Below are 26,032 nucleotides of genomic sequence, written 5' to 3' on the forward strand. Positions count from 1 at the left end.
ATTATTGGTCCAAAAGGCTCCAACAGCACAAACACGGTGCAGAGGTCCAGTTCAGGTGAAGCTAGCAGACAGCTAGCAGCTACAACCACCTGTCAGTCACAGAGGCCACGCCTCTAACAATGCAAACTTTAAGCCTTAATATGATTTAAACAGGTGAGTCAATAAAGAAGTTCTCCATCATGGATGGATGGAGGTGGTTTTTCCATCTTCTTCACATGTCTAAATCAGCCTGGTGGCATCAGACCACCTTTTCCCACGTTCCCCAGAGATCCCACGGCACTCCGAGGACAGGTGAGACGTATAATCTCCTCAGTGAGCTCCGAGTCCATCCCGGGCTCTGCTGGAAGTTGGCCATCAATGAAAAACCTGATCAGACACATAAATCATCTCTGACACGAGACAGAAGGAGAAGATTCAGATCAGCTAGAGGGAGATGACGTTCCTCACCTGCTCAAAGCTGGAAAACAGGACCTGGAAGGGAAGTGTGTGGTCCCGGGCCTGGAGCCACGGGGCTCGCCGGCACTCCCTGAGTGGGTCTGCTGCCCTGTGGGGTCACTGTCCGTGGAGTTGGGCACAGGGGTCGGGTCCATGTGAGCCGGTTTTACAGGCAACGACTGGTTTGTGTTTTTAACTTGACAAAGTTGAAGCTGCTGCCCTCACAGGTGGTGGAGTACCAAAGCTCCTCCGTCAGTTCTCACCATGTTAGTGTGCTATAACCTCTGCCCTCTCAGGCCTCAGACACCATCTTATCGACTCTGTTAGCCTCTCTCCACTCATCCCTCACGCCTGCATGTAATAACGCAGAGCCCTGTGACTGGAGGAGCAGGTTGACAGCAGAGATGTTCTGCAGACCTGCAAACACAAGCGAGCGTGCCGGAAAGCAGCAGAGGCTTCCCAGGACAAGCCTCACAGACGGCGGTGAGGACACTAAAGCTCCGACAAACATCCAGGGAGTCTGCAGAGTCTCTGCACGGCAGCGTCGGGGATTTGTCCCGTGGTGATGATGTCACAGGAGGATCTGACACGCATCTGCCGGCTTTGAGCGAAGGAGCTGCAGGATGAAGGTCGGCTCTGCGGGAGCTCAGTCGGCTCCGTGAAAGCAATAAAACCAGACTCAGCGTCAGCGCCCGAGATCTCCGACATACATCAGAGCAAAAGGCTTTGTTTGACCTCAGTGATTTGTTTTAATAAAGAAGGCGTCACTTTTTATTACATTTATAATGCTGCTTTGGCAGGTGGAGAGATTACGCCAGCGCACTTCATCCTGTTATTACAGCACATTTTACACTTTTCCTGCACTGCTGTTAGAGGGAATCCCACATTTATCCGACAGCTGCAGCGTCGGCTTCAGTCGTGTTACGCTCGCACATCTGTACGAGTTAGCGGGACGGCGTCCTCTAAAGTTTTACACATGTGTGAAGGCTGCTCATAGACTGCAGCACAGTGAAATAAGTCAGGATTAGGGACAAGTCAAGAAACAGGAAATCAAAGGCTTGGACAGGAGGACGGGGAGGAATAAACAAGAACAAACGGCAAGATTAGATTTATGAGGAAACAAAAGTGTCAGAGGAACTGCAAAGTTTAAAATCGCAAATTTAAAAGTAGAAAGAAACTCCACTAAACGCCACCTGTATGAGGAAAAAACAACAGAAAGACAAAAAGAAGAAGCTGGAAAGTCTACGGTCACACTTTGACAACACTTCACCCAAAGAAAGGGTTTCTTTAAATAATGTTCGATAGTTTAAACCTGCCCTGGGAAGTTGTCTTCTTTAAATTTGTAAACGTTTTTCTTTTACTGTCATTTGCTGACACTGGGTTGTAAATCCTCCTGTCTGTTTCACCTTTAGTGACGCTAACAGTGCTGCTCCAACATTATAATCATGTTTGACCAGGATCCACTGACCAATCACGCTGTGGTGAAGTCATAACTTCACTGTTAATTTATACAATATAATTAATATTATGAATCGAGTTCCTGTTAACCAAACTTAGCTTACTCATGTTTGCTAGTGATGGTTTTTAAAAGCATTAGCATTAGCCAAAAACTTAGCTAACTGTATGTTCAGACAACGTGATTGGTCAGCTGATCCTGGACCAACATTATCCGGTCTTTAAGTGATGACGTATGAATCCTGCTTCTGGGTCCAAACTACTCTGAGTTCATTTTAAAGCTCCGTTTTTAAACCCTTACGATGTAGCTGCAGCCCATGCAGCAGTATATGAATGACTAACCTGGTATTGTGGATGGATTATCTCAGTTGTTCTCCTGACTGAAGTTTGGTCCGTTTACAGCATCCTGCCATGCGATTGCATTTGTCCCTAACCATCGGGAACCCTCACGTTAACTTAAAAAAGTTAGCGTTCATCCTCCAGCTTCACTGTGTTTATGTTATGCTAACGTAGCTGTGCCGCTAGCCACCACGTAGCACATCATTATATACCAGCTAGCCCCACTGCTGTTTAGTTTTCTGTCTACATTTATGTTGGAAGTGACAACAGAGCTGTGAATTTGAATTTTTCCAGAAATCTCTCAGTCAGAACATGCTACATCGTGTTTAGGTGGAAACTAGCGAGCTAACTTCTTGCTAACTTCCTGCTAACTTCTAACTCATTTAAATGTAATAAATTCTGTTTTCATGGATGCCTGGATTTTAAACTTCATTGTTACACCTGGTAAAGCAGCAACGCTGATGATTTTATTAAAGATGAATTTAGACCGTTTTTAACTCTCAGTGATGCCGCAGTGTTCGTCTGACTTTGGGACCTGCAGCAGAGTTTGGACCTGGAAACAGCTGATGACATCAGACTTAAAAACCGGGTTATGATGATTTCTAGAATGGATAAAAAAAAAAGCCGGAACAACTGACAGCGATCCTGCTGTGATCCAGAGCTTGCTGCATACCTAAAGCTCTTGGTCAGATTCCTGATCCTGGATTTGTTTCTTTCAGAAAAACAAAACAAAATTCAAATTTCTGCACCAAAAATATATTTTGGCCTCAGAAAAAAGACAAACTGTTTGGTTCCTGTCTGTGGCTCAGACAAACAGACGAGGGGACGGACCACCGTCGCACTATTTTTAGGGATCTCGTGGTTAATTTGCCGCCAGCAGGCTCCACGTTAGCCGTCCTCGCTGATTAAAGCCGACCTCATTCTGAACAGACACGGAGCCGCGATCTGAAAAGCGAGCACAGGCACGTTTTTGGTGTGAATGAAATTAAACCCTTCACCGTGACATGTGATCTATTTTTATCTGCAGGGGTATTTTTAGCAGCAGCGGGGCTGGATCTCTGCAGAGCTCACTTACACTGCTTCAATATTTAAGAGTCAGGACGAGGCTGCTCAGCCAGAAAACAGGCTGCCTCTCACACACACACGCGCATGCATTAAACATCAAGCTAACACAGAAAACACACGCTAACGGCATGCCGTCGAGGTAAGAAGGAGTCTACAGCTCAGCCTTCACATCGCTGCAAATACTCGATTTCCTGCATTTTATCGGCTTTTCTTCATGTGGTCGTCTGTTTCCAATTAGAATAAAGTTACCAGGAAAACATTAAGATTATTCTGTACGATGCAAAGCTACTGTAGTAGAATATGATAGATGTATTAAAAAAGTAATTAGGTGAAGAGCAAACTCTCAGGTAATTCACAGGTAACTGAGGGGAGGGGACTAAACCAGAGTGATCTCTGTTCACGGTTCTGTTTCACAGATCCACACGCCAAACCTTAACCTGTTTGCCTCTCCAGCACATGGTATCCACTGGATTGGTCATTTCTTTCAAGGTTACACAGTGTTGGGAGATGATGATTAGCTTCACAAGGAGATTCAAAGTGAAGGATAAATACAGTAAAATTACAGCTAATATAGTAAAAGCAAAAATTAAAGTTTTCATGAAGCAGAGAAGATTAAAAAAATAAAACAGGCAGCATAAGAAGAGCTTAAAGAGAAGGCTTGTTTATAAAAATAGGATTTTATTAGATTTCAAACCTCAAGTCATGGCCGGGCGTCAGAAGATGAGCTCTGTAATGAACAGCTAACCAATGAGGAGAAGCTAAAACGGAGACGCTCTCTGTTTTGGCTCATAGTGGAGAGTCTGTTGAGTTAGTTTAATCATGTGATTCAGAGGAAATGAGCTGCCTGCAGACTCAAAATTGATGTGCACGCTATCCTACAGGGAGTTGCATGTTAGCATTTAAAGCTAACCTGTTAGCTCATGGAGCAGCTAACACAGCTCAGCCTTTAAGCTCCTGGAAAACGATCAAGTCCAAAACTGCCCAGGTTTGTTTTAAATGGTGCGTCACCTGACGGTGTCAGGTATTTCTCTGTGAAAAGGTCAAAGGTCATGATTAGCGGTTAGCGAGCTGCTAACATCGTTGGCCGTGTGCAGGTTTTAGGAGCGTTGTTAGCAGATGAACCTGAGCTGATCCGCAGCATCACTCGTGTAATGTTTTCAAACAAACCCTCCCTCTGCTTTTTACCTGTCAGGTGAATCAAACCTCCCTCCATCACCCCCCCCCCCTCTCCCCCCCTCTGTTTGTTATGGAGGAAGCAGGCCGGGCTGAGATGGATCGCTGCACAAACAAATGTTTGCTCTGCCCTCTGCAAACCCCAGACACACACGACGGACACACACGGACACACACACACACACACACACACACACACACAGGCCGTATGTATGTGTGTGTGTGTCCGTCGTGTGTGTGGTGAATGAAAGGTGAGGAAGGAGAAAAGATGAAAGAACCACAAGAAAGGGGATGAGGAAAGGTTCCTGTTGGATAAATAAAAACAGAGGGATGAACGAATCAGGAGGGAGGAAAGGAAAAGAAAGACCAAATAAAGTGGAAGTGTAGGAAGAGAGGAGGGGTGAAAGGACAGAAGGAGGGAAGGAAGGAGAAAGTTTATTGAAAGAATAAAAGATCAAATTACTAAACGATGGAGGACGGACAGTAGCGGCGAGAAAACCACAAAAACAACAAAAAAACAGCAGAGAGGTCAGAGGTCAGGAGGAGGAGGCGGACTTTACAAGCCTAAAAACACAGGGGAGGAGACGGGTCGTCACGCTTGTGAGGCTTCGCCATCCCTCCATCCTAACAGAGAGGAGTGTGGGAATAAAGTGTCGACTCATCAGGAAAACAAGGCGAGCAGCGGCGACAGACGAGGTTTAATGAGAGGAGGATGGATGGAGGGTGGGGAGGGGTCACATGATTTATTCAGAGGTGGGGGGGCGGTCGGATTAAGACTGAATACAGCCACCTGAACCTCACACACACTACGTCCCACAGGACGCCAGGAGGCGGTTTGAGAGGCTGTTAATTGTTGCCAACATGACTTTAATCAGATTTCAGCTTCCACCCTTAACACACACACACACACACAGATGTAGGCACGTGCACACACACACGCCACCCTGTCCCCTGGGGGGTGGGGGGGTGTCTGTGAGACAGAGTTTGGCGAGGAGGTGTGGTCATTAGTGCCAAGTCCCATATGCTGCATGCTGACACTGCAGGGAAAACCCCTGAGACACACACACACACACACACACACACACACACACACACACACACACACACACACACACACACACACAGATAAGTGGCAAAGCAAACACACACTGCAGAATCACAGACACATAAATGTTGAATACACACTTCACTGGAAGAATCAAACAAAGACACACAAAGAAGCACAGACTGTATATTGAAGATGGAAGCCAACCAATTAAATCAAAAACATGATCAGGAATAATCGAGTACAAATTTAATGACTTTCAAATAAAATACATTTTGTTGACACTGAATGTTTTTCAAAGTGAGGCAGAGGTGCAGAGCAGGTACACGGGCTAAAAGACTGTATATAGAAGATGGCTGGAGCCACAGTGATGTCACGGTTTTACAGTCTCAACATTTGATTAAAACATTGTTACATAACGTCCAGCATCTTTGGGTGGAGGGGGTTCAGAAGGCAGCTGCAGACAGATGTTAACGAGCTCCCGTTAGCTTCAGAAACAGCTGTGACTCTGACGTCCTCCACAGTCTTTCTCGCCATCATCCGAGTTTGAGCTTTGATGGAGGCGCCTTTGAATCAACACGAGCCAGAACGACAGCGTTTTAGTGAAAGTGAAATTTAAAGTAACTCTTTGATGGTTTCCAAGCCTCGTTTTGATTATTTCGAGCTTCACCATGTTGGTGATCAAGGGGAAACGGCACATCCACAGGGCCCCGCCCCTAAAATCCAAGAACAATTTACAGAGGAGTCGCCCCCTGCTGGCTGTTACAAAGAGTGCAGGTTTAAAGAGCCTCAGTACTCAAAGCTACGTCCTTCTTTTATGTACAGTTGGAGAGAAACTGAAGCCAAGCTCAAGCACAAACACTTCTCTGTCTCGTGTGTGTGTGCGCGTGCGCACGTGTGTGTGCTTGTGCACGTGTGTGTGTGTGTGCGCGTTTCTGCGCGCGTGTGCACGTGTGTGTGTGTGTGTGTGCACGTGTGTGTGTGTGCACGTTTCTGTGTGCGTGTGCACGTGTGTGTGTGTGTGTGCACATTTCTGCGCGCGTGCGCGTGCATGTGTGTGGGGACTCCTTCTCCGGGGAACCCTGATGAATAAATAAGCAGAGAAGAAGAAATAGCTCCCCCCTCCCCCTCCCCCGTGAATTAATGAAGACATTCATCTCTCTCCCTCCACCATCCCTCCATCCCTCCGTCTCCATTAAAATCTCATTTTGTCATCTCCATCCATCCCTCCCTTTTTCTCCACCCTTATTTCTCCTCCTTCGTTCCTCCTCACCTCCTCCTCCTCTTATTAACTCGCTCCCTCATCACACGGGGCCTCAGGCAACACATATGGCAGTCACGCTTCCACACCATTAAATAACACACACACACACCAGCACCAACTGGTGTCCCCTGTTGCCGCCTCCTTGCGGGGATGAGGTCCTGCCACTCGTTTAATCCTTCCTCCAACCTCCTCGTACCATAATGCCTCCTTTCTGTCCTCCCTTTCCTGCATCCTCACTTCCTTTCGTATCCTTGCCTTCCCCACTCTTCCTTAGTCTCCCCCCTCTCTTCCTCATATTAACTTCAAGGCCTCCTCACCCCCTTCCTCCTCCTCTTCCTCACATCTTTTTGTTCTCTTTGCCAGCTCTTCCTTATTGTCTCTCACTCTCAGTGCTCCAGAAACATGTGTGTGTGTGTGTGTGTGTGTGTGTGTGTGTGTGTGTATAGGATAAGGGGGGGGGGAGCTGAATGAGTGGTTTCCAAGGTAACGGAGGCACACTGCTGCAGTGGATATGTCGGGGAGGTGCAGAGGGTGAGGAGAGTTTGGAGGGAGCGAGAATGAAGGAGGCGTGTGTGTGTGTGTGTGTGTGTGTGTGTGTGTGTGTGTGTGTGTCTCTGGATGTCAAGAGCATTGGCTCTGCTGCAATGCTGCAATGCCCCCACACACAGGCTTCACGTCTGACAACCATGACTTTAATTTGCCTTAAGGGCCCAAACACACACACAGACACACACATGTGTTTGTGAAGGAAGTGAGCAGGACTCCCGAGGAGTTCAGTTTCCACTCGGAGTGAAAGTGAGCTGAGAAGCTCCTCCACCCTGAACATCCATGTAGGAGGTGGGCGTGTGCACAGAGGGCAGGGTGCTGCTGGTGGAGCTCTGCCAGGTTTAAGTCAATTAAATATCTGTTAAAGTCAGCCAACCTTTAAAAAGTGTTGAATCTGATCTGTTATGGACCCGTCCACCCACCCCGACCTCCTCTGTGCACACGTCTCTCTGTTGTCTGTCAGAGTGCTGATGTCACGTACGTGAAGCTGCTGCAAATAAAAACCAAACGTTCCTCAACGAGGAGAAAAGTCGAAGTTTCTTCATGTTTAGACAAGAAACAAAAACCCGACTTCCTCTTTGTTCCTCTGACATCCTTCGTTGGTCCGCACTGACTGAACCGACATCATTTTACAACCAGAGTCGCCCCCTGCTGGTCATTAACATGCATGCGGGTTCAGAGTCTGTGTTCCTAATAAACTGCTGCACATTAAACTTTTTCTTTAAAGGAAAACTTTAACTTCCCTTAAAAATGTGATTCTCCAGAGAAACAGACAGAGGGAGCCGGAAGGTGTTTGATGGTGTTCAAACCAATAAAACCAGTAAGTTTCCCAATAATCCTTATGAAAGTATTTTTAGATGAGGGTTTGACTCATGCAGGAACAACCTTCGAGGACACACAGATCTCACAGCTCATCCGTTTCATCGGGTTTATCCTCCACCCTCTCTGCGGTGTCGACTCTGAGGTGATGGGGTTAGGGCGGTGCACTCGACCTCTGAAACTAAACCTGTGAGGTGTTTCCAGGTGACACATCTTTTCTTATTGTGAGGATTTCTTCTCAGCGCCGGACTGAGTCTGCCGTGTGCTCAGCTCTGATGCTGTTACTGAAGGGAGAGCCTCTAACATGCTTTGCTGCCACAGAGGAAATAAATTCACGGCGAGTGAAGCGAGGAGAAAATCTGCCGGCTGTCAGAGGCGATGAGACGACAGCAGCATCTTAAAGGAGAATCGACTCGCTGCAGTAACTCGGTGACCTGCAGGACCAACACAACCGCTGGTGATAAAACTGAGCGGCCCTTTCACCTCGCGTCACGCCGCCAGCAGCTCGGCTGTTCTCACAGAGGACGTGTTTGCCCTGGAGCTGAGGCACACACAGCCGTAGTCACTGCTCAGGTGGAAACGCCTGCATGAGTCTGAGGGAGGTGCAACAGGTGAGGAGCACGCTCATCGAGCTTCCAATCATTGCACCTCCTGCCCTGATCGCAGTGGAGGAGATGGTGCAGCGAGATTCATTGAAGGCGACTCAGAGAGGCGAAAGGAGGGACGGGACGTCCAGGGAGAGATCTGAGAAGGAGCAGTGCTGGGAGGAGTCCCGAGGAGACCCTGAGGGGAGCTTGTTTAAATGTCGATGGCAACTCGGAGCTTCTTTAGAACAAGTGTAGGATCATGGCCGTGACCACTTTCCAGTTTCTGCTTCCTAATCAGACCAGCGGGGAAAAGGAAGTTCATTAAAATGTATTTCTGTTTGAGTTTGGTGCTCCGAGAGGAACTCAAAGCTGTTGAATCCAGTCTCCGGTAACTTCCCAAGCTCTCGGTTTCCTAACAAGCACGTTTGCTCTTGCAAATTATTTGCAACAGTTCACAGATTCCTGAGGAAGAACTCCCTGACAGTCACGACTCAGGGAAAAGACAAAGACAGAATTTCCTCCCCAGGTGGTGACAGCTGGACGCCACACTCGAACATCAGCTCACGCTTTAGCCGCTAACACAAACCCCGAATTTCAGCACACGAGGCGACTAGAAAGTGACGGCGGGGAAAAAACGGACGCGCTGCGATGTCAGCGAATGCAACATTCACACTACTGATGGAGTTTCTACTCCCTCTGCCTCTGCTGGGACCTCAGCATCAATTTAACCTCCAACTGCTTCTACTGTCAGCCAGAAGCGCGCGCACACACACACACACACACACACACACACACACACACACACACACACACACGAAGAGTAAAATGGCCAAAGGCGCTTCCATCTCGCTGTGTGTGTCCTGAAACAGTCTATTTCAGTAATGGCTCGCTGCAGGAAATGGATTCAGAAGTGTGCGCACACACACACACACACACACACACACACACACACACACACACACACACACACACACACCTGCAGACTCGTAAATGAGAGTGAGATGATGCAGAGCGTTCAATAATAGAAGCAGTGACACTGACAGGGATTTCTGCAGCGTGATGCCCCCACCTCTCCTCCTCCTCCCCTGAGCTGCAGCCCCCCCCGGTGGCAGGGCTGGAAACTGCCGCGCTGACGTCACACTGGTGATTTCAGAGGACAAATAAACAGAAGACAAAGATCCTTCGAACATCGCTCAGCTGAAGGACGTGTTCAGAAAAATAAAACCTCGTTTCTGTAAACACAGATCTGCAGCCATTTGACGATCAGCGTTTCAGGACATAAGAACACGACCTTTAACCTCCACAGAGCCACCACAGCATCCACACCTGCAGATCTTCCAGGGTCCAGTAAACACACTTAAAGAAGAGACTGTTGCATCACAGCAGGGTTAATGATTCAAACCCAGGCGTGTGCTGATCCTAAAGCAGAGCGTCATGAAACCGTGCACAGGGTGGACCACGGATAACCTCAGTCAGTCCAGCTCACACAGGTCAGGGCTGATTGTAGAGCTTTGAGTGGACGATGTCCTGTGAAACATCCACACTGACCCGTCAGCGTTTCACACGCCAGAATAGTAACCATCAGCAGCAGCAGCAGCGTGTGATGCAGCTGCACACCTGGGGTTCAGAGGTGACTGTAAAACAGCTGTAACGCTGCTCCAGATGTTGGGCTCAGGACGGGATGGAAGCTCGTAGGTTCAAACCTGGGCTCGGTCTGATACCCCGCAGCGCTGCGACGATGGGCTACAGGTCGCTCTCCCTCAGAGCGGCTGTTTGCCACAGCGCCAGCTTACCCTGCACCATCAGCAGCTGGATCAGAGGCACGTCACGTGCTACGCTAGCTCCCAAGTTTGATGGTTTGAGTTTCTTCCTGTTTCTTTATTTTTGTACTTTAACTTTTTGATCTGCTCATTTCCACAGTTTTATTCTTGGGCCCTGCCAGGCTAGCTTTGCATGATTCACACTGTGAGCAGCCCTTCAGTTCATCCTCCTAAACAAGCAGTCTGAGCTCCTCCCTCTTTAAACCAGCACAGCTCTGATTGGCTGCCCCTCGTTATGAGCAACTTAAACAACAGGTGGGTGGATGCTCCAACTCTGTGACATCATCGAGAGTCACTGACTCACCTGGAGCACGCACACACACACACACACACACACACACACACACACACACACACACACACCACTGTTTTAAACTCCGACCCTGTTTAACATGGACATCCACCCTGGAACAGGAAACGCACGACTTCATACAAACGTTCCCTCAGGGCGTCCCATGAGACGGCTCCATGAAGCTGCTCCACCTCCTGATCTCCTCTGTGTGAACTTCAGGTAGCCCTCCACCCAGATGTGCATATCTGAAGTGTGTTAGTAGCTCCAGTGCACACACACACACACACACACACACATGCGCACACACACACAGCGTGGTGGTAAAAGAGCGATCGGGCCGCTCTTTGCGTTTTAAAGCATGTATTATTGATTAGAACAAGCAGCAGTGAAGTGCAGCACAGAGCTGCAGCTTTGTTCAAGGGCAAAGCTGCAAGTTAGCCACTTAGCAGACTGACAGGAGAGAGAGGGGCGAGCGACGGGGCGAGCAACAGGGGAGGGAGAGAGAAACCCTAAGAAGAAGGAGGAGAGGGAAAGGTGTGTGTGTGTGTGTGTGTGTGTGTGTGTGTGTGTGTGTGTGTGTCTGTGTGTGTGTGGGTGTGTGTGTGTCTGTGTGTGTGTGTGTGTAGGTGGAAATCAGCTGTTAACGATGTGTACGACAGGCCAGACGTCCTGAGAGGCTGAACTGCATCGAACACAAATCAGCAAATCAATCACCGAGCTGCCTGTTTACACACAGGACTGTCTGTGTGTGTGTGTGTGTGTGTGTGTGTGTGTGTGTGTGTGTGTGTGTGTGTGTATATGTGTAGATAAAATAATTGTAAAGAAGCTAAAAATAAGTAAAAAACAAAACTATTACATGGACTGAAAATGTACAACAAATAAGAGGTCCAACTCAGAGGTGAGGTGAAAGAGGCCACGCCCCCCAACACACGCCCACTATACACATTTATTTCTGCTGTAACGTGGAACAACACGAGGGTGTGTGGGACGGACCGACTCCCTGCTGGACGCTAGAGGAAGTTTCCAGCCCTGCAGGTTTCATTCATGGAAACATTCTGCTCACAGCAGACACGACCTTTGACCTTTGACCATAAACCTTTGGAAAAGTCTGTTTGTGATTTCGTTTTTAAGACCCGAAGTAAGGTGAGCGCGCTCCTCTGCTCATGTGACCGAGGTCGAACTAACAGAATCATGTGTGCGTGCGTGCGTAGGTGCGCTCTGACCAGAGTTCAGCAGCTCCTGCTCCATCACGCCACAGCCCAGCACCTCCATCCAGTCGCCCTGGAAACGCACCTCCATCTCAAAGGACGGGTGAGTGAAGGGGAAGTAGCAGTCGACCCACCTGATCTCCAGATCTGAGGAGGAAGACGAGGAAGTTTGAGGAAGAGCAAACCTAACCAGACGTCCTGGTGGGCGGGGCCTCACCTGCTCCGAACAGGTAAGAGACAAGTTGTGTCAGAGTGCGTTTGAGGTCGAACTCCACCAGCTTCACCGCCTCCAGAGTGTGCGTCTCCTGCTTCTCGGGAGACCGCCGCCCTCCTCGCTCGAACAGAGACAGCTCGCCACCGTTCTGCACCCGGGAGAACAGCTGAGGGACACGACACTGCGGGTCAGGGTCACGTGATCACTACGTCACCTGTCTAACTTTTTCATTCTGAGCACCTGGCGGTTGGAGAAGAGTCGCACTCCCTCCATCTGGTGGAAGACGGGGTAGTGGCTGGCGTCGATCTCGTCCCGCCTGTAAACGTCTCCGGCCAGCAGGAAGGCGTCCAGCCCCGACCTCACCAGGTCCGTCTGGTGGGCGGACGTGTGAGCGCGAAGCATCGTCGTCCTGTCCCACATAAAAACAGGGTTAGTGACGCCGATGGAGGACGCCGAGCGCTCGCGGCAGAAGACATCGGCTCTCACCTGTTCAGGTAATAGTTGTCTCCTCGTTTCCTGCTGGGGTGTCCGGGCGGGATCAACAAGCTGTCAGCAAAACACAAAGTAACACTCGATAAATCAGAACAGCTGATGGAGCGACAGCGAGGTCCATCACAGTCCCTGTTTCGATGGAATCTGGGCTTTTAATGAGTCGGATAATTAACCGCTGACCTCCGCTGGAGCTGAGGGGGTCACGCACATTCAGCCAATGATCTGCACAAACTTGTTGAAACATGTTGTGGAAATCAGGGGAAAGAGCCTGTAAGAAGGAACGTGACCCGCCAGCAACTCTGAGCGTCTTTGTGACAACACTTAAGAAAACATGAATCTGGACAACGTCCTTTGTGTTGTTGGAGTCGGGTCGCTTTGGTCGTGAAGCCACAGTGAAAAAGTGCAAAACCAGAGATGAACGTTCACCTTCAAAGGAAAAGTTGTGTAAAAGCATAAAGAAGATAAAGTAAACCACAGCAGCGTCTCTGTTCAGTGATATTAGTGGATAATGTGACGGGAAGCTGCCGACCTGTCAAAGTTCTGCTCCGTGGTCACCACAGGACTCAGGTTGTCGTGGACGGAGAAGAGGGGGTTTCCCGAACGGCCGATGTACGAGCTGCGGGTCAGAAACACCGTCAGAGTGAGCACACACACTGAAGACAGTTTAATCCTGCTGATGAAGCAATAACAGGATGAGCTGCGTCAAAACCAGGTCACATCACGACTGTATTTGAACTCACGTTAACTTCTTGTATAAACAGATGATTTAAGGTCCACACTGAGGAAATCTGTACTTATATGTAACACGAGTCACACACACACACAGATGATCTGCACGCACATAGATGATCTACACGCACATAGATGATCTACACGCACATACAGTGGGGCAAAAAAGTATTTAGTCAGCCACCGATTGTGCAAGTTCCCCCACTTAAAATGATGACAGAGGTCAGTAATTTGCACCAGAGGTACACTTCAACTGTGAGAGACAGAATGTGAAAAAAAATCCATGAATTCACATGGTAGGATTTGTAAAGAATTTATTGGTAAATTAGGGTGGAAAATAAGTATTTGGTCACCTCAAACAAGGAAAATCTCTGGCTCTCACAGACCTGTAACGTCTTCTGTAAGAAGCTTTTCTGTCCCCCACTCGTTACCTGTATGAATGGCACCTGTTTGAACTCATCATCTGTATAAAAGACACCTGTCCACAGCCTCAAACAGTCAGACTCCAAACTCCGCCATGGCCAAGACCAAAGAGCTTTCGAAGGACACCAGGAAAAGTATTGTAGACCTGCACCAGACTGGGAAGAGTGAATCTACAATAGGCAAGCAGCTTGGTGTGAAAAAATCAACTGTGGGAGCAATCATCAGAAAATGGAAGACATACAAGACCACTGATAATCTCCCTCGATCTGGGGCTCCACGCAAGATCTCATCCCGTGGGGTCAAAATGATCATGAGAACGGTGAGCAAAGATCCCAGAACCACACGGGGGGACCTGGTGAATGACCTGCAGAGAGCTGGGACCAAAGTAACAAAGGTCACCATCAGTAACACACTACAACGGCAGGGAATCAAATCCCGCAGTGCCAGACGTGTTCCGCTGCTGAAGCCAGTGCATGTCCAGGCCCGTCTGAAGTTTGCCAGAGAGCACATGGATGATACAGCAGAGGATTGGGAGAATGTCATGTGGTCAGATGAAACCAAAGTAGAACTTTTTGGTATAAACTCAACTCGTCGTGTTTGGAGGAAGAAGAATACTGAGTTGCATCCCAAGAACACCATACCTACTGTGAAGCATGGGGGTGGAAACATCATGCTATGGGGCTGTTTTTCTGCCAAGGGGACAGGACGACTGATCCGTGTTAAGGACAGAATGAATGGGGCCATGTATCGTGAGATTTTGAGCCAAAACCTCCTTCCATCAGTGAGAACTTTGAAGATGAAACGAGGCTGGGTCTTCCAACATGACAATGATCCAAAACACACCGCCCGGGCAACAAAGGAGTGGCTCCGTAAGAAGCATTTGAAAGTCCTGGAGTGGCCTAGCCAGTCTCCAGACCTCAACCCCATAGAAAATCTGTGGCGGGAGTTGAAAGTCCGTGTTGCTCGGCGACAGCCCCAAAACATCACTGCTCTCGAGAAGATCTGCATGGAGGAATGGGCCAAAATACCAGCTACTGTGTGTGCAAACCTGGTAAAGACCTATAGTAAACGTTTGACCTCTGTTATTGCCAACAAAGGTTATGTTACAAAGTATTGAGTTGTATTTTTGTTATTGACCAAATACTTATTTTCCACCCTGATTTACCAATAAATTCTTTACAAATCCTACCATGTGGATTCATGGATTTTTTTTTCACATTCTGTCTCTCACAGTTGAAGTGTACCTCTGGTGCAAATTACTGACCTCTGTCATCATTTTAGGTGGGGGAACTTGCACAATCGGTGGCTGACTAAATACTTTTTTGCCCCACTGTAGATGATCTGCACGCACATAGATGATCTGCACGCACATAGATGATCTGCACGCACATATATGAGCTTCGCCAATGTCCGTATCAAAGACGTGTCTGCTCCGTTAGATTGTTCTTGTTTCTTCTTCTTCCTTCAGCTGCTCCCAGCATCCTCCTCAGTCACACCAACCCTCTGCACTTCACTCCACCCATGAACCTTCTGAGGTTTCCTCTCTTCCTCCTGCTCTGCAGCTACAACAGAGTCTCTGCTCTCACCTCCTTCTCCCTCGCTGCCTGCTAACATGCCCTCCCTAACTCCACCCAACCCTCAATTATAAAGTAAAAAACTGGAACCGTGGGCCCTTTGTGAGTGGAAAGTTTGTGACAGAGGGGTTTGCAGTGGATTAAAAATACCTCCAGAGGTGTACCTAATAATGTGGCCCATGAAAAATTTGATGCTTTCCTTGTCACAAATAAACGAAAACTAAATGCTTTTTAGATGTTTTAAAGTTTTATCGATCAAACAAAGGCTGGTGGGCAGGCAGGGTGTAAGTCAGGGAGGGAACAAGGAGGAGGGAAAGTGGGAGTAATGAGGAGCAGCGAGGAGCAGCGTGGAGATCACCCAGCAGCTCTGGGGTCTCCTCGTCATCTGCTGCTATCAGAGCACGCAGGCTTTTCTAAAGACTAAAGTTCACGACCTGCTAAAAGGCAGAGCCATAAACCAATGTCAGCTCACGCTCGCAGTGACTGCTTAATGACTTCTGAATGCAGCATTAATGCGCTCGCCGTCGCTGTGATAGATTTCTGATGGCGAGAATCAGCAGCAGCTTTAACGATATTTCACTGCAGCCAAATTTACACTCGGCCGTCCCCAGAGACCCACGGAGCCTGCAGAGAGTTAGTCAGCATTTAAACTGAACACAACACCTGGCTGACGACCGCACTCGCTGCCTACCTGTAGAAGTGAGCTTTGATGCGCTCCTTGATCAGCCAGAGAGGATGATGGGATTGGTTGTGGAGGTTGCGGCCCACCTTTTCCAAGATCTTTGGAGTGACGTTGGTGAAGTCATCACGCGGGTATGACTGGCCTAACACCTGCGCCGAGTCCTGACCAATCACAGACTGAGGGGCGTGGCCCTTCGTGCTCAGCCGTCTCCATGACGCTGCGCAGCCATTAGGCCAGAACTCTGACAGGAGGTGGCGAAGAAGAGGGCGGGGCCAAGGCTGAAGATAAGGGAGGACTGACGGGGCGAATATCATGATGACAAATCCACGAAGCTGCAAGGACAAAACAAGGTCAATAAAATATGTGGAAAATGTTGGTTTCATGTTATAAACACATCAAAAAAGCCACAAACATCAGCTGTAGTTTTATCGCCATGAAAACGTCACCTGAAAAACGCGAAGGACGTTTGTTTAAAGGTCTGTTTGTGTTTCGACAGCCTGGAAAGCAACGAGGAAATAAACTAGGAAACAAAAGATGGCGCCAGGCAACAAGGTCACCTAGAGATGGAAGATGTTGCACTTTTGATTGCACCGGTCGCCTGGTGGGAGGCAACCAGTCTCCAAACAGCTGCTGCTAAACACAGATCATCTACACATTGCAACAATCTGTTTGTGGCGATGGGCGTGGCCTGTCTGTCTCCTCTGCAGTAGGCTGCGAGTGTGCAACACTGCACGATGACTGCACAGGTTGCCTCTCACCTGGCAGCCCGTCTCCAAACAGTCGCAGTCCGACTTTGAGCCAAGTCAGTTTGTGGTGATCAGACTCTCGGGGAAACTATAACAACTATAACCTCATAGCTGTTGATTTTTCAGATCCATCTGCAGTCAGAGTCGGAGTGAATCTCAGCAGGTACTGGACTTTGACAGGACTGCCTCTTCCCTTCCTATTCCTGTTAAACTGATAATAATAATAATATGTAATCATATGCCATCAGCGTATTGAAAACAGCTTTCCTGGGGCTGTGTTGGGTCACTAAAGGGCAGCAAAACTCCTAAAGATGCTCAATTTCTGAATGAGCAGGGACAGAATGACATGTTTCTCCATCTGATTACTCATATTTGCTTCTCTTAAGGTCTGCTTAGGTCTCGGCTGACTCCTGAGGTAAATATCTGTCTCTTCAGCTCATAAATGCTCCGCCGTGTTCACCCGCTCCTCTCTGACTGCGACTGCCTGCTGTTTGCTGCCGGGTTCAGGTGTTCGCCGATCAATCAAAGAGGCTTCAGTCTCCGAATTTATCATTTGCGGTGAAAAGGGTGGGGAGGGAAATGAGGAGGACGTGAATCAGAAGCGTAAAAATAAAACGGCAGCGTCTCAGCGGAGGTCAGATCAGGTGAGCGCTGCGGCTGCCGGCTTCATTTATAATTGCACTAATGGACAAACATCGAAAACAGCAAAGGTTAAAACGAGGCGCCATCCTTTTACTGCTTTCCATCATTTATCCTCTGACAGGAAGCGACACCATCGCCCTTTTACCCACACCCCTCAAATATTTGTACACACACACACACACACACACACACACACACTCTTGAGGAGCATCCCTGAATAAGACAAAGGGTGTTGCATTGCAGTGGCATTGCAGCAGAAAGGATTATTGTTCCTTAATCCAAGAAGCTTTTTACCTTTCCTCTGCAGCTGGTGTCATATTATACTGAACCGTACAGGCCAGCACGGAGGTCTCACACACACACACACACACACACACACACACACACACACACACACACACACACACACACACACACACACAACCTGTTTCTTCCAGAAAACACATCTCAAGGTTATTCTGACTTTAACAGGATGATGGAGTCGAGAGGTATTACTCTGAGGTGACACAGCCTGAATCGCCCACAGGCTTCACCATTCATCACGCCAGACAGTACCAAACAAAGATAGAATAAAAGCTGACAAATCAACAAATTCTTCCTCAGAGGAGCATTAATATATTCGGTAAAGGTCACGGCAGCTCGACCATGATTTGTCTTGTACACACTGTTCATAATTTGTTTGAAAACTGGCGCTAAAGGAAAGGTTATGCAAAGACCAGAACAGACGTCCTCTCTGTGGAGCTTTAATGTGTTTGTGGGCTTTACTGTCAGCGTCATAGATATTAATACACTTCTGTGAACTGAAACATTAAGCCTGAGGGGCAAAGAGAGGAAAACAAGCATCAGTTTAATGATGGGAGGTCAGTGTGGGTCCAACCTGAAATGGTTTGCCTCATATTTGTCCTCAGACGGTCAAGGCTTCAAGGATAAATGATCAAGAAGTTAACATCTGACATGTGGAGTCCCTCAGGGCAGCGTTTCGGGTCCTCTTATGTTTCTATTACATGTTTTAATAACGTGGAATCTGTAATTCATAAATTACTTTCTGGATGTCTGTGTGAGCTTTACTGATGACAACACTTAGTTATTGCACTAACAGCATAAATATATACTGCCCTGTCCACTCTGCTGCTGTGACAATGTGAACAACTCTGTGACGAATAAGGGCATCTTACCTCATCTTAAACCACACAGTTAGACTAAGCTGTTGAAGGAGGTAGCTGCTGAGCACGTTCACCTCCACAGTCCAGGCCAGCAACAATCTTTGCAAGACCAGAAACTAAAAAGCTTCTTGTTCAGCATCAGCGATGGACGTAGAGGACGCCACCCTCTGGGTTACTGCATCCTGTTCTCAAGTCTCGAGGTGAGTGTTTTCCCCATATCAGTGTTTTGAAATTGGAGGGGAATTTAACGGTGACACCAAACACTCATTGGCTAACGACGTGTCAATTTAAAGTCATTAACCAACGAGCCTACCCTGGATAATCCTCCTTTCTGAAGCCTGACCACAGGTATCGCCTTCAAACCTGGAAACTACGTCCATGTTTTAACTGCTTATGTTCACAAACACCAATGACTTAAATGTACTGAACTCTTCCCATTCCCAATAACTTCTGATATCTTTTTAAGCTCCCCCTACTCTGTGACCTGTTTGGGGTCAGCATCAGGTTCAGATCCACTTCCTCATAGGTCATTTTGACCTGTTTGGCAAACACTAAAAGAAATGTTATAACAAAGGAAGTGTTAGAGACTTGATTTGAAAGGAAGCATCTTCCAGCTTCAGCCTAGCTCTGACTCGACCCAGGTTTAGTCAGTGATACTTTCCCGATCACTGAAATGCAACATGTCATGAAGTCCAGGTCGGCCATTCGATCAAATAAATACATAAAAAGTCACTTTAATAACATCCTGATATTTGCACTGATTGGTTTTTGTTACACTGATTTTATCATTGTCTTTTGTTCTATTAGGTTTGCTGAGCTTCATAAAGATACTTTCTTATATTATACCAAAGCTTTGAAACAGCTTTTTACTGATTTATTGATCAATGCCACACGCTGGAGTAAAATGAGTAAAATCTTCAATCTCTCTGTGGACCTGAGAGAAACGTGAAGGCGTCTGTCATCCTTCTGACTAAAGGTCATGTGACCTATCCAGTCGCCCTGCAGTGGGCGTACCTGCCGCTGTCCCTCTGTGGGGGTTCAGTCTAATGATTTTTAAGACACAACACCTCCATCTTTCTTCTCTCGAGCGTCACTCTGAAAATGCGTCCAAAACTTGCCTCCGTCTCAGCTTCTGTCTCTTCCTTTTTCCTCTCGTCGGAGCTGACCTTCCTAGCATGCGATCAGCACCATATGCCTGTTCCCATGGCGCCAAACGCCGCCGCCACACATGCACATATGAGCGCCCACACACACGGACACACATGTAGAGTAAATACACATGGTTTATGTAATAAACTGCAGAGCTGGCATTAAGCTGCAGTTACCACGGACGGATGGAAACACGAGGCGCTTTACGGACCGCCGGCTGAACGAAAGGTTGCAGCTTCCAGAGAAGGAAATAAATTATTGTGATTTTAGAATATTTCTGGAGTTATAAATAACATTACACAACGCTTTGGTAGTGCCTCCGATTTTTGACTGTGGCAAAAAGAAATCCATCATAATCATATTAGTGTAACAGCATCAGCAAGTGTGAAAATGAAGAATCATCCCCAACGAGAAGATTGTCAGAAGATCAGAACCAATCGATGAAAACAACGATGGACACACTTCCTGTTGGGCCCATGAGCTTTGTGAGGCTGTTGTTTCAGCTTTTTTAATCTGGCTGTGACGGTCTGAAGTTTGGAAGAGTTCAAAGGTCTCAGCAAAACCTCAAAGAGCTCCCTGTAGGTGGAGGAGGAGGTGGGGTTGGTGGATGGGTCAACCAAACATCAGACTGTAACGTTCGTGTTTCTTCATTTCCTTTATGTTTTAATATCACTTCAATCTTCAGCCTTTACAAAACAAAAAGCTGCTCTTAGTTTCTATTTCAGGTTACACACCTGAGTGACCTTTGAGTGAGGTCAAAGGTCACTCATCATAGTGACCAAATGAATATACCCAAGAGCAGAGAGAGGAAGAGAGAGACTCTAAAGAAGGAAAGGATTTTTTTTAAACAGAGTCGAGAAGTCGAGCAAAGCAAAACATTAGATCAGATCAAATTTTAATGAGTCCTGTGGCAGAGCGGCTGTGTACGGGTAACCACGCCGCTCTGCTCGCAGCTCCATGTTCGTTCACCCCGAGCCGTGTCCAAACACACACACAGATTAGGATGTTTAACAGCTGGAGTCGGTGTGTCTGAGAAGACTCTGACACGGCTGTTGACCTTCTGGAACATTTAATTTGGGAAAACAGGATGGAGAGAGTGCCAGGAACTCGTTCCCCCGAGCAGATGATTTCAGGGAAACGATGATTCCCTCCAGCTCGGAGGTGTTTACCAATAAGACTTCTGTTTAAACCCAGATGTTTCCCACGACGCTGTGAGTCGTCGTCCTTTTTGTCTCATGCGAAGAGCACAGAGATCACAAAGCTGCTGAGTTTATTCCTCCAGAGCTGCAGATTTTCCCCTCTTTGACTTTTTCTAAACCTCCAGACTCTCAGTGCACACTGGGACAGACTCCAAGTCCTCCGTCTCAGACTGCAGTGGGTATCTGCAGTCCTCCCTTTGACATGGAGGTCCTCTGTGAGGTGCAGCAGGTGGAGGACTGGCTTTAGAGTGAGGGTTGCTGTCGCAAACTAAAACGGTCGAGTCAGAGGAGTGGAATATTTTTGTATCAAACACAAACCAACACAGTGACATTACCAACACTAAAAATGTAAACTAGCCAACTGAAGACGGTTTGATTCAGGTCCGGCTGTATCTATTTTTTTTTTTTCTTCTTTTTCTTTTTTTCTTTTTTTTCTTTTTTATATATTTTTTTCCTCTCTTCCCTCTAGCTTTGCCTCTCTCACATGCCATAAATGTCTGTTGAAATACATCTCTTAAGTTTATTAGATTAATGATTTTCTGTGAGAAACACAAGTTTTTCTTCTTCAGGCTCAATCTGCCTACCATAGCAACAAAACAACAGACCACCCTTAATGCTCCCATTTCTAGAAAGGAAGTACTAAACGCTGTAAAAACTTTAAAGAACGGAAAAACCCCAGGACCTGATGTTTTAGTAGGGAATTTTATATTTTATTTTATTTATATTAATTTAGTAAGCTGTTAATACCCATTACTTAATATGTTTAATTATTCGTTATTGCATAATAGATTACCTCAGACTTTAAGGGAAGCTAATATCTCTTATTTTGAAGAAGGGGAAGTGTGCAAAGTCTTGTTCACCTTATAGACCGATAGCTCTTCTAAATGTGGACCGGAAGATACTTTCTAAAATATTAGCTACCCGACTCGAAATTATCCTGCCTGTAATTATTAAAGAAGATCAAACAGGCTTTATAAAAGGCCATAATTCCTGTAATAATGTCAGGCGCCTTCTCAATCTAATTAAGCTGCTCAGCAAAGGAACATGGGTGGTTTGGTGCTTTCTCTGGATGCTGAAAAAGCTTTTGACCGGATAGAATGGACTTAGTTATTTTACACTTTAAATAAATTCAGTCTTGGTGATAATTTCATTAAGTGGGTAAAAATTTTGTATGATAATCCTCAGGTGTCCATTTTGTCTTTTTTTTTTTTTTTTTTGCCTGTCCCGTTTGGCTCTTTTGCCATCAGAATTATTGTCTAAAGGCAAAGAAAGATGCCCAACGCCCATTTTGTCTAATGGACTGAAATCAGATAGTTTCCCATTGTTTAGAGGAACGAGGCAAGGCTGCCCACTGTCACCTCTTTTGTTTGCTATTGCCATTGCCATCGAACCGTTAGCCAAGGCGATAAGGACAGCACCTAATGTATGGGGCCTGCGAATCGATTATGAGCATAAGATCAGTTTATATGCAGATGATGTTTTAATATTTATTTCTGATCCAGGGACATCAATACTGGTTTTACTTAAGGCTATGCCAATTGGGAGCCCTAATTCAGTGCCAACTGGACTGTTTTCTTTCCCCTTCAAGCGGTCCACCACAGGTTTTGTATACTTAGGGATATTTATAACTCCAAAATTTAAACAAATGTATAAAGCAAATTTTGTCCCTCTGTTCGAGAAAGTAAAGCAGGATTTGGAGAGATGGAACTACCTACCTGTTTCCTGGCTAGGACGTATAGCTTTGGTTAAGATTAATATTTTGCCTCGACTGTTATTATCCTGTTCAAAGGATTCCAGTTATATTTTGAAATAGGGTGATGAAGCATCTGAATGGCTGGCTAAGCTCTTTTATATGGAGCAAACGCAGACCAAAGCTTAAGATGGCTACAGTACAGATCAGATCAAATTTTAATGAGTCCTGTGGCAGAGCGGCTGTGTACGGGTAACCACGCCGCTCTGCTCGCAGCTCCATGTTCGTTCACCCCGAGCCGTGTCCAAACACACACACAGATTAGGATGTTTAACAGCTGGAGTCGGTGTGTCTGAGAAGACTGACACGGCTGTTGACCTTCTGGAACATTTAATTTGGGAAAACAGGATGGAGAGAGTGCCAGGAACTCGTTCCCCCGAGCAGATGATTTCAGGGAAACGATGATTCCCTCCAGCTCGGAGGTGTTTACCAATAAGACTTCTGTTTAAACCCAGATGTTTCCCACGACGCTGTGAGTCGTCGTCCTTTTTGTCTCATGCGAAGAGCACAGAGATCACAAAGCTGCTGAGTTTATTCCTCCAGAGCTGCAGATTTTCCCCTCTTTGACTTTTTCTAAACCTCCAGACTCTCAGTGCACACTGGGACAGACTCCAAGTCCTCCGTCTCAGACTGCAGTGGGTATCTGCAGTCCTCCCTTTGACATGGAGGTCCTCTGTGAGGTGCAGCAGGTGGAGGACTGGCTTTAGAGTGAGGGTTGCTGTCGCAAACTAAAACGGTCGAGAGTGTGCCTGAAGGATCCATCCACCCACTAACGTCCTGTCACTCATCGAGCCAAAATCGGGATCAGTCGAAACGACCCTCCACCCACAGGAGGAGCAGATTGATGAGGGTCAGGCGGAGGTTTGGTGGACCTGCTGAGACGCCCGATTCACAAATGTGCTTGTCACAAACAATCTCTGATTTCCTGACGTACTCAAGCTTTCATTACTTTCACATGCAGAGGCCTGCGATGTCCACGTGCGATCAAGAGACTTGGACAAACTCTTTAGCCGAGTCCCAGCAGAGGGAGGCGTGTATTCAAACACCCTTTTTCCAAATTCAGCACAGGCTTCAGAAGAAGGAACACGTACTGAAACAACAAAAATAACTTCCCACACGTCTTTTTCTGAGCAAGGCTTAAGGTTCAGACCAAGATTAGTCTTTTAAAGATGAGCACATGAGTGGCTGAGTCAAAGGCGAGCGTCCAATCTGTGTGCGGCGGTGGGTAAAAACCGTTTCCACACTCCGCTGTTTCTTTAATAAATGAACAAATAAAGTATCCAACAAGAGAAATGTGACAAATTACTGTTGCAGATAAAATGTGTGGCGATGGAGGAAGTGAAACATGATTCATCATGTGTGAAAGTTGCTGAGAAATTCCCTTGTTTGGCTGCCAGTAAGTTGTTCTGACTAACCAGCATCGGGCTGCAGCCAACGGTGAAGCTGTGATGTGACTTCTGAAGCTGCCAGCTGAAGAAAGGTGGCAAGAGAGACGGCGCCAAGGACGCGCTGCGGCGCTCCGTCCAAACACGACAAGAAAGGGAAAAAAGTCCAACGCGCGTCAGAAAGACGGAGAAAAGAAGTCTGGATGTGACAAAAAACGAAGACAGCGGGAAACACGGCGCCTCAGACAAACCCGACGGGCGCCGAGGTTACAGTGTCACGTGAACACGCACGCGCAGGCGCACGTGATGAAACGGACGTCAGTCAGACGTGAAGTTCAGCGCCGTGCGAGTGACACGAAGACGTAAAGCGACACACAAACGCACACAGAGGCGTTCTCCAGCAGCGGATTTAGTGCAGAGGGATTCATTCAGCCTGTAAAAAGTGACGCCGTGATGGAGAGAGGCGGTAAATTACACACTGCAGAGGGAGAGAGGAGCAGGGAGAGGCCTGCAGGCACAGAGACGTACTGTACCTGACATAAATTCATCCAGCAAACGTCCATCCGAGGCAGGACGCTCTGGGACCTCAGCTAAACCGAGGCTGCGCTTAAAGGTGAGAGAAATTCTGTTTATGAAAGGCTGTTTAGGAAAGTTACAGGCGAATAGCATCCATCCATTTTCTGCTGCAGCCGCCTCCTCCAGAAGAAGGAGGCCCTGATGCTGCAGGGCCTCCTCCTGGTAGGACATGCCTCACCTAGGAGGCCTTCTAATCAAATACCCAAACCATCTAACTGCCTCCTTTTGATGTGGAGGAGTAGTGGCTCTATTTTGAGCTCCTCTGAAAAGATGGAGCTCCTCATCCAGTCCAAGGCGGAGCCCAGACTCCCTTCAGAGGAAACTAATTTCTGCTACTTTGGTCTGATTTGGTTTGATCTCATTGTTATGGTCACTACACAGAGCTGGAGGTGAGCATAGGAACGTAGCTGTAGAGGTTAATCTACAGCAGCATCACTGCCGTTCCCATTCACAGGCTAATGCTAACTGCTAATGCAACCAGCTGGCCAAGCGTTCATTTGAATCCTGTTTAATCCAAACCCTGCTGCATATACAGGAGCCTGAGTGATCACTTTAGTTTTTATTATTCCTGTGCAGAAACCAAAGATGGAGAAAGAGACAGCAGTCAAAGTCAGAGGAGTGGAATATTTTTGTATCAAACACAAACCAACACAGTGACATTACCAACACTAAAAATGTAAATTAGCCAACTGAAGACGGTTTGATTCAGGTCCGGCTGTATCTAAATAAAACTATAAGTATATGTTGTACACGTCTGAGGACAGCTTGCATGTAAACAGGTGCTTACACTCAGGGACCTTTTGACGTCTGGCACGTCCCCGAATTCATTTATCTATTTGTTTCTGTACGAGTCTGTGTGTGCGTCCGTACTGTGTGTGTCAACGTTAATGAGAGGACGAAGGTTATTTTTAAAGGTTAAACTTCACAGTGACAGCCTGATGGTGGTAGCCGTAGGCGGGAGGGCTCCGGGGCAATGATGGCGTCTTTCCCAATTATTGACCTGTTTTGTTTCCTCTGCAGGAAATGAACAGAAGTCATGTGATGTCCTCTGAAGTGATGGAAACCCGACGGCGTGTGAATGAGCAGGTGGCTTCTCTCTCGCCGCCTCTGCAGGAGCATCAGTGTCACTCGCCCCCTCCCATCAGAGGGAGTCCCTCTCTGGCACTGTGACCACTTCCTGCGGCTCACGTCTGTCTTCCTGTTCACGACACACACAACTCACTCGTCAGCACAGACAGTTACACAACCTGGGACGCCCCC

At 47.2% G+C, this 26,032-nt stretch overlaps 1 protein-coding gene across 4 annotated transcripts in view; it reads right to left on the reverse strand.

The window, feature by feature from the left end:
- The window catches only part of fars2 (phenylalanyl-tRNA synthetase 2, mitochondrial), a 135,352-nt gene that overhangs the window by 82,596 nt on the left and 26,724 nt on the right, over positions 1-26,032 (reverse strand). For 3 of the 4 annotated variants that reach the window (XM_082546820.1, XM_082546823.1, XM_082546822.1), the window contains exons 2-7: positions 16,172-16,494; positions 13,284-13,370; positions 12,749-12,808; positions 12,503-12,671; positions 12,266-12,428; positions 12,064-12,195 (exon numbers count right to left, since the gene is read on the reverse strand). In XM_082546820.1, coding sequence (XP_082402946.1) covers positions 12,064-12,195; positions 12,266-12,428; positions 12,503-12,671; positions 12,749-12,808; positions 13,284-13,370; positions 16,172-16,476 — 916 coding nt within the window. In that variant the 5' untranslated portion in view covers positions 16,477-16,494. Of the gene's footprint in view, positions 1-12,063; positions 12,196-12,265; positions 12,429-12,502; positions 12,672-12,748; positions 12,809-13,283; positions 13,371-16,171; positions 16,495-25,772; positions 25,838-26,032 lie in introns of those variants that run through there. The other variant, XM_082546821.1, reaches the window with a different exon arrangement.

Source organism: Aulonocara stuartgranti (assembly GCF_965226115.1).
Source record: "Aulonocara stuartgranti genome assembly, chromosome: 9".
NCBI classification, from domain to species: Eukaryota; Metazoa; Chordata; class Actinopteri; order Cichliformes; family Cichlidae; genus Aulonocara; species Aulonocara stuartgranti.